This window comes from Eulemur rufifrons, chromosome 7 (assembly GCF_041146395.1).
Source record: "Eulemur rufifrons isolate Redbay chromosome 7, OSU_ERuf_1, whole genome shotgun sequence".
Classification (NCBI taxonomy): domain Eukaryota; kingdom Metazoa; phylum Chordata; class Mammalia; order Primates; family Lemuridae; genus Eulemur; species Eulemur rufifrons.
In genome coordinates, this window is record NC_090989.1 from 137,522,438 (window position 1) to 137,535,422 (window position 12,985).

Sequence of the window (12,985 nt, forward strand, 5' to 3'; positions counted from 1 at the left end):
TAAAACCTATTATAACATTTTGATATTAACATGACATCTAATTCAAAATGTAATCTTGTGTTTGCTGAATGTAGTAATAAAAGTTGGGACTTGCATTTTGCATCTTTTTACTTTATTTTTTATTAACTTATTTTATTATATTCTACAATTATTGGTCCTTGAAAGATTGGAATAAAAATGTTTCACACCCCAGGTAGCTTGAGAAATATTTCTCTAAAGTCTTTATTTGATGCCAATACTGTAACTACTTCCAGACCATTTAAATGTCGTTTCATCAAATGTATGTTATCAGGTTGTTATTAAGTTTTCAAAATTGTGTTCTACTAATAGACCTTTTCAGAATTCTGTTTATATATTAGTCATAATGCATATTCAAAAAACAAGCCCCATGCATAACCTTTGATGTAGATATTGGCAATGTTTTGTTTTTTTTTTTTGCCCTTCGTAAGTATTAATTTGCTTGGCCACCTTGTAATGTTCTGAAGTTATGAAGTGGTCTTAAACTGTTAAAAAGCAAATGAGTGCCAACAAATCCTATTTTGGCAGTTTACATACACTAAAAACCTAAGGAAAAAGAAGTCATTTCAAAAAAATAAATTATTTACATATTCTTGCATAAAATGACAGACTTCTGCTCCCATTAACAACAGAGAGGATACTTTTCTAACTTTTTCATTAACTTTTGACAAAACTAAATAATCAAGAAATCTCTGTACAGATGAAAATATATAGAAACAGACCAAAATGTAGGAGTTACTTATAGTGACATAGCCAATTAAATGTAATAGATGTATGAATTGTAGTTGTATGCTTTTACAAACCAGTACACACTGCACAGTATTCATTCAGTGACTATGTGAAGAATGCTAGGTAAGTCTAGGAACTCTGTTTTCATAGCCTTAATTCTGTAACTCAAGCTAATTGATGACTAGAAAAAACTAAATAAAACCAGGAATTCAGATATATTTATTTTTCTCTGTACTAATTTTCCATGGAACTGCAACCTGTTGTTTACTAGTCATTGGATTTCAAAAGTAAAGTCAGTATCAAACTGGTAATAACACTGTACCCAGTATAAAAGGACATGGGTTCTATTTCTAGCCTGAGTGGTCTTGGGCAAGTCATAACCACTTCTCTAGCTTTTGTTTTTTTCTCTCTGTTAAATTATAAGATTGGACAAGATGTCTCCGTAGGTCCATTCTGGAGGTAAGTGTCCATGAAAGTTTAAGTTAAAAAAAAAAAAGACTTTTAAAAAGTTCTTTTAGATTGCAGTTATCATATGAAAAATTCCTCTGGATGGTTAAAAAGAAAGTGCTCCCTGGTTCATATTGCCAACAAACCTTTTGAAAATGACCATCCATTTATATAAGCCTAATATATAAATAAAATTGGAAGTAAAAATATAAGCATATATATTAATACTATTTTAAAGTTCATTCTATGCAGAGCTTAAATTCTATTGTCAACAAATATATTCAAGACTAATACTGCATTTCAAAGGACAGAACTACTTAATAAATAACACTGCCCCATGCCATATTCTTTCTGTGAATACAAATTAAGGAATGACACCATCCAGTGCTATATTGTCTCTGTGAATGCAGATTAAGGAGTTGGCCTTGTTATTTGAATTTGGATTCAGAAAATAGCTTCCTGGACAATCCCTTATGTATTAAGCTCTGCGTGTTTATGATACACCATTATGAGCAGCTGCAATGTATTCAACATTAGGGAATTTGGAAATGGATTTGCATTAGGGTAAATTGGTGCATTGCTGCCTAGAGAATATGACAAGATCTGTACAGTACCCTGGGACAATTGTGCAGGTTGCTTGTGGTTGTTTAGCCTAATGATTGAGGGCACAGGGGTGCAGAATATTAGGCAAATTCCAACCCATTCATGGGACTCCCATTTTCTGTGGCCCACTCATTGGTAAGCTCTGGGTTGATGAGGAACGCCTAAGGAATGGGACATGTGCTTCTCATGGAACTTGAATAGATCTAGGCATGTGGGACTCAGAAATCACATCATAAGAAAGCTTTTCCCTTCTTAATTTTTTCCTCAATTCTGATTCTTTCCAGTAAAAAGACTCAGTCTGGTGTTAGTGTGCTTCTAATACCTCCCTTAGTTACGATTCCCCTTTCCAACAAAGAGAGTCAGCCAGGAGTGCCAAAGCCTTCTGCAAACAAACAGTATTTAGCTATACTTTAAAAACATTGATTTTTTTCTCTGTTCTTATAGTTATCTTCTGTTTATGACTTAGTGATACTATCTCTTTAATTATGGTAGCAGCATAAATTTATCTTTTAAAATGAATTTATTTAAGCCCCAAAGGTATGTTTATTTAGAAAAATAAACTTTTAAATAAATAATGATACATGGCTGGCAAAAATTTCTAAGATTTGATATTGCAAATGACTGACGTGTGGGAAACATTGAGCTGGTGGAAAATGCACTGAGCTGGAAGACAGGAACCTTAGTCACTAACTCTAATTTTAACCTTGTCACTAATTATTGGATTGTTCTTGGGCAAGATAATGAGTCTTTCATGCCTCCATTTCCTCAGTATTCAATAAGTACAATGATATTTGCCAAATTATTTTTAGAATGATGATGTTTTAAATGATGAATAGTGAAATACTATAAAAGTTGAAAGTTGTATGTAAATAACGTTCGTTATTGTGTGTCTGAAACAACATTTTTTCTTTTTTTACCACCCTAACAAAAAAACAAAAAAACAAAACAAAACAAAAGCAAAAACAATAACAAGATCAAAACTACTTAGGCAAGGATAATATTATCTCTGTCTTCTCTCAAGGACCATGCAATCTGGTGGTGGTGGTGGGAGGTGCGATTGTGTGTGTGAGTGAAAAAGACTAACTTCAGTTCTTCAGTCTCTTCATTTACACTACTGCTAAATATTAAAGCTCTAGTTTTTTTTTTTATTTTGATTATATGTTTATTTTTACTATTTTCCACGGTGCTAAAAAGCTTGAAAAGTAAACTACGTTTAAAAAAATAAAACTAAGAATGGATCTTATTCATTCCAAGGCTTCATAAAAGTACTATGAACTATCTGAATATTTAGAGTTGTTATAAATGATGGGATTTAATTTCATACCAAAATTGTTTCTTCATCCTAAATAATATTTGAAATCTGTTTATTGTACTTTTCCATTGTGTTTATAACCACACATTTTCTAACAATGTGATAACATCTCTTCACAAAAGATGTTTTACTGTTACATAATACCATTTCCTATAGACTTCAGAATTTCTTTATCTGATTTAATCTCTTGCTTATCATTGAAGTTAAGGTTGTTGTTTGGTTAAAATATAATAGTTCAATTTAATATCTTAACATATTTTGATATTAATGATTAATCATGTCAGGTTTATGGTTGTATTTTATTTTGAGACATACATGTAACTAAGTTCTAACTTATTAATTCATTGTGTGAAATAGAGAATATTCATAGTGATGGAACTGATGCTAGCAATTGTGGTTTGGTTTCTCATTCTATTAAGCAAAGCTTATTTAACCATTATTCCTGCTGAGTTAAAAAATGATAGACATCATAATCTTATTTGTACATAAATATTCATGCTTGCTCTAGGACGGCGATTCTAAAACTTAAGCAGTTATCAAAATCACCTGTATAGCTTATCCAAACACAGATTGCTTAGCCAGCCCTCAGAGTTTCTGATCTAGTAGTTCTGGGGGGAGACCCGAAAATTTGTATTCCTAACAAATTCCTAGGTGATGCTGCAGCTGTGGTTGCAGCTCTGGGACCACGCTTTAGACCCCATGGTCTAGTCAGTATAGCAGGGCAGTGAAACCCATGCACTTTGCTGATAGGCCCAGATTGCAGCCCTAGCTTTGACCCTTATGAGCTGTGTAACTTGGATAAGCTAGGGATCAATGTTATCATCTGTAAAATGGTAATTATACTTATTGGGGATATTAAATGAAATAATGCCAATTAAGTGCTTAAAACTGTGCCTAGCAATGTTCTGAGCCCTCACTAAATGGAACATCAGTAACTAGTTGTGATGGTAGTTACAGTGATTGTGGAAGTTAGTAGTTAGTGGTAATAGAAAGAATAGACACATTTGCTTTAGTACAATTGCAATAAAAGTTTATTAGTCTTTTCTAAGGAATGGTGGACAGAGAGCTTGGCTTTCATTAATGACATTGTGTCCATGGTAAACATTAAGCACAAGAAAGGGATTCAGTGAAGAGAAGTAGTGCCCCGAGTGAGAGGACTTTGAAGATGTGAATCTAGATGCAGTTTAAGCAAAAGTTTTCCATTTGTGCGATGTTTATCAATATTCAGAACTTACTGCATTTGTTTCTTTCCTTCCCTTAGCAACAAGAGCAAGACCCAACAAACTTATACATCTCAAATCTCCCCATTTCTATGGATGAACAGGAACTCGAGAATATGCTGAAACCCTTCGGACATGTCATTTCCACAAGAATACTAAGAGATGCTAATGGAGTCAGCAGAGGTGTTGGCTTTGCCAGGTAAAACTCTTGCTCCGTATGTAATCAATCTTTGCTCATTGTTCCCTTTTAATTCCATGCTTTTTAAGTACTAGGGCACAAAGCAATAGAATAGGCAAAGAAAAAAAATTAGCTTATCAAACCTGTCTGAATCTTTGCTTGGGCCAAAGAATTCCAATGTAAATATAAATACATTGTGCTTGCTAAAATATGTATATAGAATGTGTTTATGTGTCCCAAATCATAATGATATTCATATCCAGTTCTCAGTCCTATCTGTGCCTGCAGATCAACAAATTCAGATTCTGCCAATTCCTGCCAGGGATAATAAATGCCCTGTACTCCAAAGCAAAAGAGCCCGTGTGGTGAACAAAGCATCTAAATGTTTTGAAATGGATTTTCAAAGAAGAGAGGTAATAGAATTTCTCAGTAAGGAGAAGAAGGAAGAGAAAAAAGATTTAGAGAAACAGGAATTATTGGGAGGTCCTAAGGAACCCAGAAATGTAAGAGAAGATCAAGGAGGCATTTGCATTTAACACCCGGCAGAGTGTTTTTGATATTTTAGGCAGAATAGAAAAAAAAAAAAAAAATGTATTTCTTTCATTGTTGGAAAAGGAAGAGTAGTTTTCATTTTAACGTTAAGGGAATGTTTACAAAAGAGGATCTCAGCCAGAAATAGAGTTAAAATGGTTGTACCTGCTGTGCTTTCATGAAAAACAAAGCTAAAGAAACCACAGAGAAAAAGAAACTGCTCAATAACAATGAAAAAAATAAAAGTCGTGCCCTCATGGCTTGATGTGTTTATGTGTGTCTCCAGCTGATTTAACATGGATGAATGGATGGATGTTGGGTGTCATCTAGAAGTCAGCTCATTGCAGGCAGGTGTGTCCACCTAGGGTGAATACTGCCATCACTTGGAAAACCATTCCAAACTAACTTCTGTCAACTCACTTTGAAAGATAACAAATTGTAATTATGTGTTAACTGAACCCTAACTTGATTTCCTTGAGGTTGTAGACCATGTTCTAAAATTCTTTGCATTCCTAATAATGTAACAAAGTAGACCAATAGACATAGGCAAGATACATGCTTGATGATTTGAATAGAAATGAGCAGAATGAAGAAAATCTTCCTGACTTGTATGTGTACATGAGGTATTCAGGCTTTCAGAACATTGACAACTATTGATTTTCATGGTCAAGGCAAAGATAATGACATCACCTGGGTCTCTGAATTTGGCCAATGCAGTCATTCTTGAGTGGTGTACAACCTGCTATTGGAGGTTTGAGCAATGTAGGAGTCACTGAAACCACAGCCGTGTTTTGCTTTACACAGCGAGCATATTCCTTTGGTTCTTCCTTCATATCCTGCCCTCCAAAAACTCTCTCTAATACGTTAGTTTCTCCTTTTCCTGCTGAGAAATAAATGCATTGCAAATTCTTCGAGAGAACACATTTCTAAGATCTATTGTAACTTTTAAAAAAAAAAAAAAACAGAAGATTTTTTGGTTCAAAGTATATTAATTTGCCAGGGCTACCATAACAAAATACCACAGACTAGGTGGCTTAAATAACAAAAATGTATTTTCTCACAATTCTGGAGACTAGAATCAAGGTATCTTAAAGGTTGGTTTCTTGTGAGGCTTTTCTTCTTGGCTATGGGTGGCTGTTTTCTTCTTGTGTCTTCGCATCGTCTTCCCTCTGTACGTGTCTGTGTCTTAATCTCTTCTGCTTATCAGGACAGCAGTCATAATAGATTAGGGCCACACTATTGGCCTCTTTTTAGCTTAATTACCTTTTTAAAGACCCTATCTCCAAATACATTCCCATTCTGAGGTACTGGAGTTCAGGTACTAGATTACGACTTCAACATATGAATTTTGGAGGGGACAAAATTCAGCTCATACCACAAAGATTGAACGATTCACTCCTTTCACTTTATCTTTTCTGTACACTGAGTTTTCTTACAATGAAACACATTCTTAAGTGCAGAGCTTCTTAATCTATATTATAAGAAGCAACTGTACTCAAGGCATATGAATCATGGTGTGTCATGAAGTCATGATGAAAGAGTAAAACTTATAAAGTTATTTTTCTTTAGGAACTGAGGAAGGGTGGGAATTTTAAATTGACACTTTATCAGATTGCAGTCTCTCCCTCCTCCATTGTATTTTGCACATAGTAACCAGAGGTGAGCCCTTAAAAATTCAAATCTGATCATGTCAGGGTCCTGTTTACAATTCCATAGTATGGCCCAAGCGATTTCACTTGCCACCCTCTCTAGCATCATCGCTGGTGTCACTCATCTTCCTGGCCTTGACTATTCCTGCTTCACGTCCAGGGCACAAACTGCCCTTCTTGACTGGTTATACTTTCCATGGTTCTTCTGCCCACTCATCTGTCAGGTATCAGCCTAAACGTCTTTTCTTCAAAGAATCCTTCACTGACCTCCACCCCCAGGCTTCACCCAAAGTTAGGTGTGCTTGTTACAACTTCTGTAAAAGTTTTGTTTGTTTTTCAAATAAAAATTTATCATATTGCAGTGAATTCATGATTTAATTTCTGTTTTCACCCATTGGATTGGACGCTTCCTTAAGTCAAGTTTCCTTTCTCATTACTGGATGGATGAGTGGGTGGGTATTGGACTTCATAATTACCCTTCCATGAAGTTCCTGAATAGCTAAACTCAATGGTCAAACTCTGAGCTTTGGATATGAATTATCAGGCACACCCCAATACTGAAACTTAGGTCTCTGTACTGTAAGTCATGTATTTTCCAATTTTGGAAAGTGGCATGGAGATTAAAAAGGAAAACATAGGTTCAAGTCAAGCCAATGATTTCTTATGTCTAAGAAATAAAAAGAAAATGTGAATCTTGACTTTTTTGTAAGAAGCCAGGAAAGTAACACAGAATAAGTATTTCATTCTCCACGTATCTTAGACTTTAAATTTCAAGGAGCAGGATCCCACATGATTAACCTAATCTGATGGGGTGAGAAAATAATTTTAGCTATGCCTATGTAAGTAGATCTGCCCAAATTCCTGCTTCCTCACACTTCAACATTTGGTCTGCAGTTTCTCGAACACTTGTGGCTCTTGTCTTAACTGACTTGGTCGTTCACAACCTAACTGTTGCACAAGTGTTCCTCCTTTTTAAAATATCATCCTGTCCTGTTTCCCCTCAGCCTTCTCATCTGAAAGTCCCATCTGAACCATAAAACAGAAGATGGTTTGAGTCACTATTTTTTCTCCATAGTACATTACAAGTGAGAGAAGTTATTGGATTAAATGCAGATGTCTTGGGACAGTGGTTCTCCAAAGTGTGGCGCCCAGATCAGCAGCTTCAGCATCACCTGAGACCTTGTTAGAAATGCAAATTGTTCTGCTCCCAACCAACTGAATCAACAATCTGGTGGTGGAAGTGGACAGCAATCTGTTATCAGTGTGTTCACAAGCACTTTAGAGGACTCTGCTGCTCTCTAACACTTGAGAAACATTGCCTTAGGGCAGTAAGACTGGTTCCTAGGATCATGTGAAAGGTCTGTAAAAGCTCTGATTGCTGGTCCCCATTCTTAAAGTTTCTGATTCAGTAGCACTGAGATGGGACTCAGTCATTTACATTTCTAACAAGTTCCTGGTGATGCTGACACACTGATCTGAGAACCACGCTTTGAGAACTACTGCTCTAAAGTCATCTGTGATTTTTGCAGATGGAGTTGATGCCTGTCAATGATGCCTTTGTTACACTGTATCATTTTCTCAAAATGTACTAATCGTGAATCTATCTCCCTGTTCCTTAGGAGTAGAGACCATGCCTTATTCTTCTTTATATCTGTTCCAGCACCTAAATTTTATCTGGCATATAATTGATCTTCAGCAAATTTCTGATGATGAATAAATGAAATGAGTTCAAGGTTTTTTTTGTTTATTTCTGACTATATGACAATATACAGGAAGACAACATTTGATGATAATGAGAAGCCAATTCTGAGATAAGGAATACTGAAATATTAGAGAAAACTATAGCAACATCAACCCAACTAGTATTGGCTCACTTTCTTTCTTCCTCTAAAAGTTCACAGTGCCACAGGCATTATTAAAAGAATATACTTATTCAATTGGGAGAACATCCAGCCTATAATTGTGTCTAGTAAATTGTTATACATAGTTCTTGAATTTATGACTATCTCAATTCACAAAACCTGAATAATTCTTTCAGCAGGCTTCATTTTTAATATTACCATTGGTCACTTCTAACCAACAGATATAGCCCTTAATTCACGTGCAAGAAATTCTAAAATTCCTTTGACTAGAAAGAAAACCCCCATTATTATTTCACTTGCAAGCTATACATTAATCTTCTTTGATAACCATCCCTTCAAAGTAAAAGGAGTATCTTCATTTTATATTTAAAACACTGAACTTCAAAGCATTGATTGCAATGCCAGTAGGGTGCACAGACAGCACAATTACAGGCTTTTCAAAGTTCCAGAAGCACTAGATAGTGTCTGAAATTACAGACATTTTATTTTTTATTTTTATTTTTTTACTCTCTTGTAACTTAAAACAATTTTGTAAGATCCACCCCCCTCCAGGCAGCCTTTTATAGCCAAGTCATAAACCTTTAAAAACAGAAGTTTATGGTGGGAATGCTGACAGAGCCACAACTGCAGCGCTAGCGAATGCCGACAGACTACCTTGCCTGGGAGGGTGAGGATCACAGCATAAATCAGCCAGAGTCTGGAGGGACATTACTGTGTGTTCATGTTATCCATTTCCCATTCCCAGAAACATGAGACCATTTGTCCAGCAAACGTCACATTAAGAGAGTGTTATGAGAGGCCAGTAAAGAGTGACCCAAAGTGGAAAAGGGATGGGAGGTGAGCATTCACAATTAATCCAGCTTCAACATCTGGGAACATAGAACTTCTTTAAGAGATGCATTTACTGTCCCCTGGTGAGCTAAAGAGCGTGAGAGACTGCTGAACACAGAGACCTTTGTATTTTGTAGTATTTTTTCCCCCTCCTCTGTACTCTTAATTTGATTCTCATGGAGCTTTGTTTGAATGACTTTTAACATATGGGCAGCCCCGTGTTCCACCTCTCCCTATTGAATGAACAAGTTTCCTAAATAAATAATATTAGTTCTTCTTTCTTTTCACCAAGTAAAAAAAAAATTAAAGGTGGTTATAGGCAAATACTAGCCTGATTATTAAAAATCTGTATAAATAGCAGGTTAAATTTTGTTTGTATTTTATATTAATAACTTTGAATATCATTAAACTTTTATTGATTTACCTTCTACTCCCTGATACGTCTTGCTCCCTACCTTCTCCCATCTCCTCAAATGTAATGAGAACACTGATGCAGAATAAATATATGAAAATATAGGAATTTAAGAAAATATTAAACAAATACCAATTCTTCCTTGTAGACAAATATGTGATGTTTTAAAATGACCATCCAGTCTATCAAAATTTGTTTTTGTTGTTTGGAATACGATTTGATTATACGTACCTGGAGTCCATCGTTGCACTAACATTCCCTCCCTTGCCAATTTGGCAATTCTTTTGCCATTACTGTCTCAAACACATGGAACTAGGAAATCAAATGTGACCAGAGTAAATCTCTAAAGTGTAAACTTGGTGATTAGTAATCTCTAAACTACAGCTGTGTTTTCACAGAAACAGGTTACAATTGTGTTTGCTGAGATTGAAGAGAATAAGGGCTGTTATGTTTCATTACTTTTAGTAATTTTAATTCCTCTTCCAATTGCCAGCAGATGTGGTCTACTGCAGAGTGTATTCCTGGTCCCCCCTACAGCTTCTTCTACTTTGTTCTTATTTTGCATGTCTCCTCTTTTACCTTTATCTGTTCCTTCTCATTGCCCTTTTGTCTCTTTCCCTTTCCATCAGAAAGTCATAATCAGGGCTGGAGAAGGCAGAACATTCTGCTTCCTTTTTCATACATTCAGAGCCCTGGGTTTTAAAATCCAAACCAACCAACCAAACAAACAAACAAATTAATTAAATAGAATCAAATAACATGAAATAGCTATTATTCTGAGGACTCCAGTTTTATTTTATACACACCTTTATAAACATGTGGAGAAGGGGTTGGAGCAACATATACTTTATTGCTTTATTATTATAAAATGGAAATGACTATATTCCAAAGACCGCTTTCTGTGGGATGGGAAGAGAGTTCTGAAAAATTATTTACCCATGTGAAACTGAATTGAGGGAACATTGTTACCTTTAAATTGGAAATGGTGGCCATTCAACATGCTCAGGGCCAGTAAGATGGTTTTGCCCCGTAACTGCTCTACGTGCAAAGCATGACAGGGACTCCTGGGGCATCCAGAAGGCTTTGGGGATTTGAGGCAGGTAGTCTGATTTTGGCTAATAGAGAAGAAAAACTTGGAAATATGGTCCAATGTCTTTTGGACTACAAGTCTGAGGCTCTTTTATTTAGTATCTTCCTACACTCTCAGCTTTCTGTGAGTTGGACCAACCCATTAATTCTCCACATCTCTGTGGTTAGGAACATGGCTCTACATGGGTCAGAAATAACTTGCATCTTAGTTCTGGACTTCTCACCTGTGTTTGTGGGCCAGTTACTAAACTCTCTGAGCCTCTTTTTCTGATATATAAAATGTATTCATTCATTCAGTTTATCCAATAAATATGTCTTGGGCACTACTAACGTGCCAGTAATTGTTCTAGATGTAGTAATTCAAAGATATACACAAAGAGAAAACATCTGCTTTCATGGACCAACATTCTTTCTGCTGGCTTGGGGAGATGACAATAAGTACGGAATAAAAAAAATCAAATACCAAATAGTATCAAATAATTAATATCAAAGTGTTACAAAAACAAAACAAAACAGAGGGGTATGGTACTGAGTAAGGGGATTAAGAGAAGAGAGGTCAGGGACAGGAAAGCCCTCAGAAGAGGGAACATTTAAACTGAATTGCAAATGGTAAGAAGGAACCAGCCATAAAAATCTCTCCCTGGGGGTGGAGTAAAGAGAGCAATCCTGGCTAAGAGAAAAGGAAGTAGAAGATCTAAGGTGGGGCTGCATTTGGCATGTTTGGGAAACAGAAAAGAAAAAAAGTTTTTAAACCATTGAGTAAGGGAAAGAGATATGATAGATAATAGTATCTAGAAATGAAATATGGCTGTAGCTCAAAGAAATTGATTAAAAGTGATAATGCATTCCAGAGGCATTTAGTGGCAGGGCTTTTCTAGACCTATACTTAACTTCCCCTTTATCTCAGTTTAATTTTTTAAGTTTAACATTCTTCCATTTCTTTACCAAAATCCCTTCTGGAAAAATTGGTTTATGCCTAAAAGATAGATTTAGATTACTATGCACAAAGACAGGGGTAGTTAGGTAGTCAGGTAATCTAAGTAAGAGAAGTAATTTCTAGATCAAGTGTGAGGAAAAACTTCCTTTCTTATGTGTTTCTTGAAATAAATACACAGTCTCTGGGATAATCTTTTATTCCTCTATTGCTGATAGTTTTATTGTGTAGCCATCAGGGTGCTAGCTGGAAGCAGAATGTCACTCCAAATGATTCAACTGAAGGGACTCAACTGAAAAAAGGAATATTCGCTAAGTATTTACAGAAGCAGAGTTAAGAGAACTGACAAGGAGATATTGAGATTCCCAGAGAGGAACAACAGGGGAGGAATCCCCTACCACCATGAGGGCAGAAGAGGCAAGTGGAGGGGTGTTCCCAGAGCACAGTGAGACCCAAAGCCTCAGAGCAGGGAGAGAATGAGGGAAAACCACTCAGATGTCTCTCTATTTCTCCCTTTTGATGTCCTTTCAGGCCTCCAATGGCAGAACCCAATGGAAACCTGGTAGGTAAGACAGCCAAGATGATATAATTTATAGAAACGTCACTTCTTTGGAGCAGAAAGCAGGGCAGAGAAGACAGTTAGGGGGAGGGCAAATAGAAAAACAGCACACATAGATAAATTAAAGTTAATACTTCCATCAGGTCGCAATCTTGTTCTGTTCTCTGTTCTTGGTGTGCTCTTGGCTAAAGAATGACCAGATACACCAAAAGCAAGGCAAGCATGAAACCTTTACTGAGGAAGGACAAGATAGGTTTATAGAGCAAGAGAAATATACATGTTTACAGAGTAAGAGCAAGATACGTTCACCACAGAATGACCAACGGACCCCTCTGTCATAACAAAAGAGCCCTGGTAATGGTCTGGGGTCTAGTTTTATAGTATCTGGATTGGGCCCTCCTTGTGGTTCAGATATCACCACTAAACCATGTTGATGGACACTTAAGGACATGATTACTCTAGGTCACTTTCCAAATCCTATTGAACTTGGGCTGCCTGGACTGAGGGATAGGGGATTCCCTGAATTCGTTTGCAGATTAGCAGGGTTTCCTCCTTCCCCCAGGTGTGGCAATTGCTCCGGACAGAATTAAGATGGGCTGCACCAAGACAGG

The 12,985-nt window shown here is 36.3% G+C and overlaps 1 protein-coding gene across 5 annotated transcripts in view; it reads left to right on the plus strand.

Annotated features, from left to right (window-relative positions):
- RBMS3 (RNA binding motif single stranded interacting protein 3) overlaps positions 1–12,985 on the plus strand; it is a 649,837-nt gene that overhangs the window by 407,444 nt on the left and 229,408 nt on the right. For all 5 annotated transcript variants that reach the window (XM_069473343.1, XM_069473346.1, XM_069473344.1 and 2 more), the window contains exon 5: positions 4,371–4,528. In XM_069473343.1, coding sequence (XP_069329444.1) covers positions 4,371–4,528 — 158 coding nt within the window. The remainder of the gene's footprint in view (positions 1–4,370; positions 4,529–12,985) is intronic.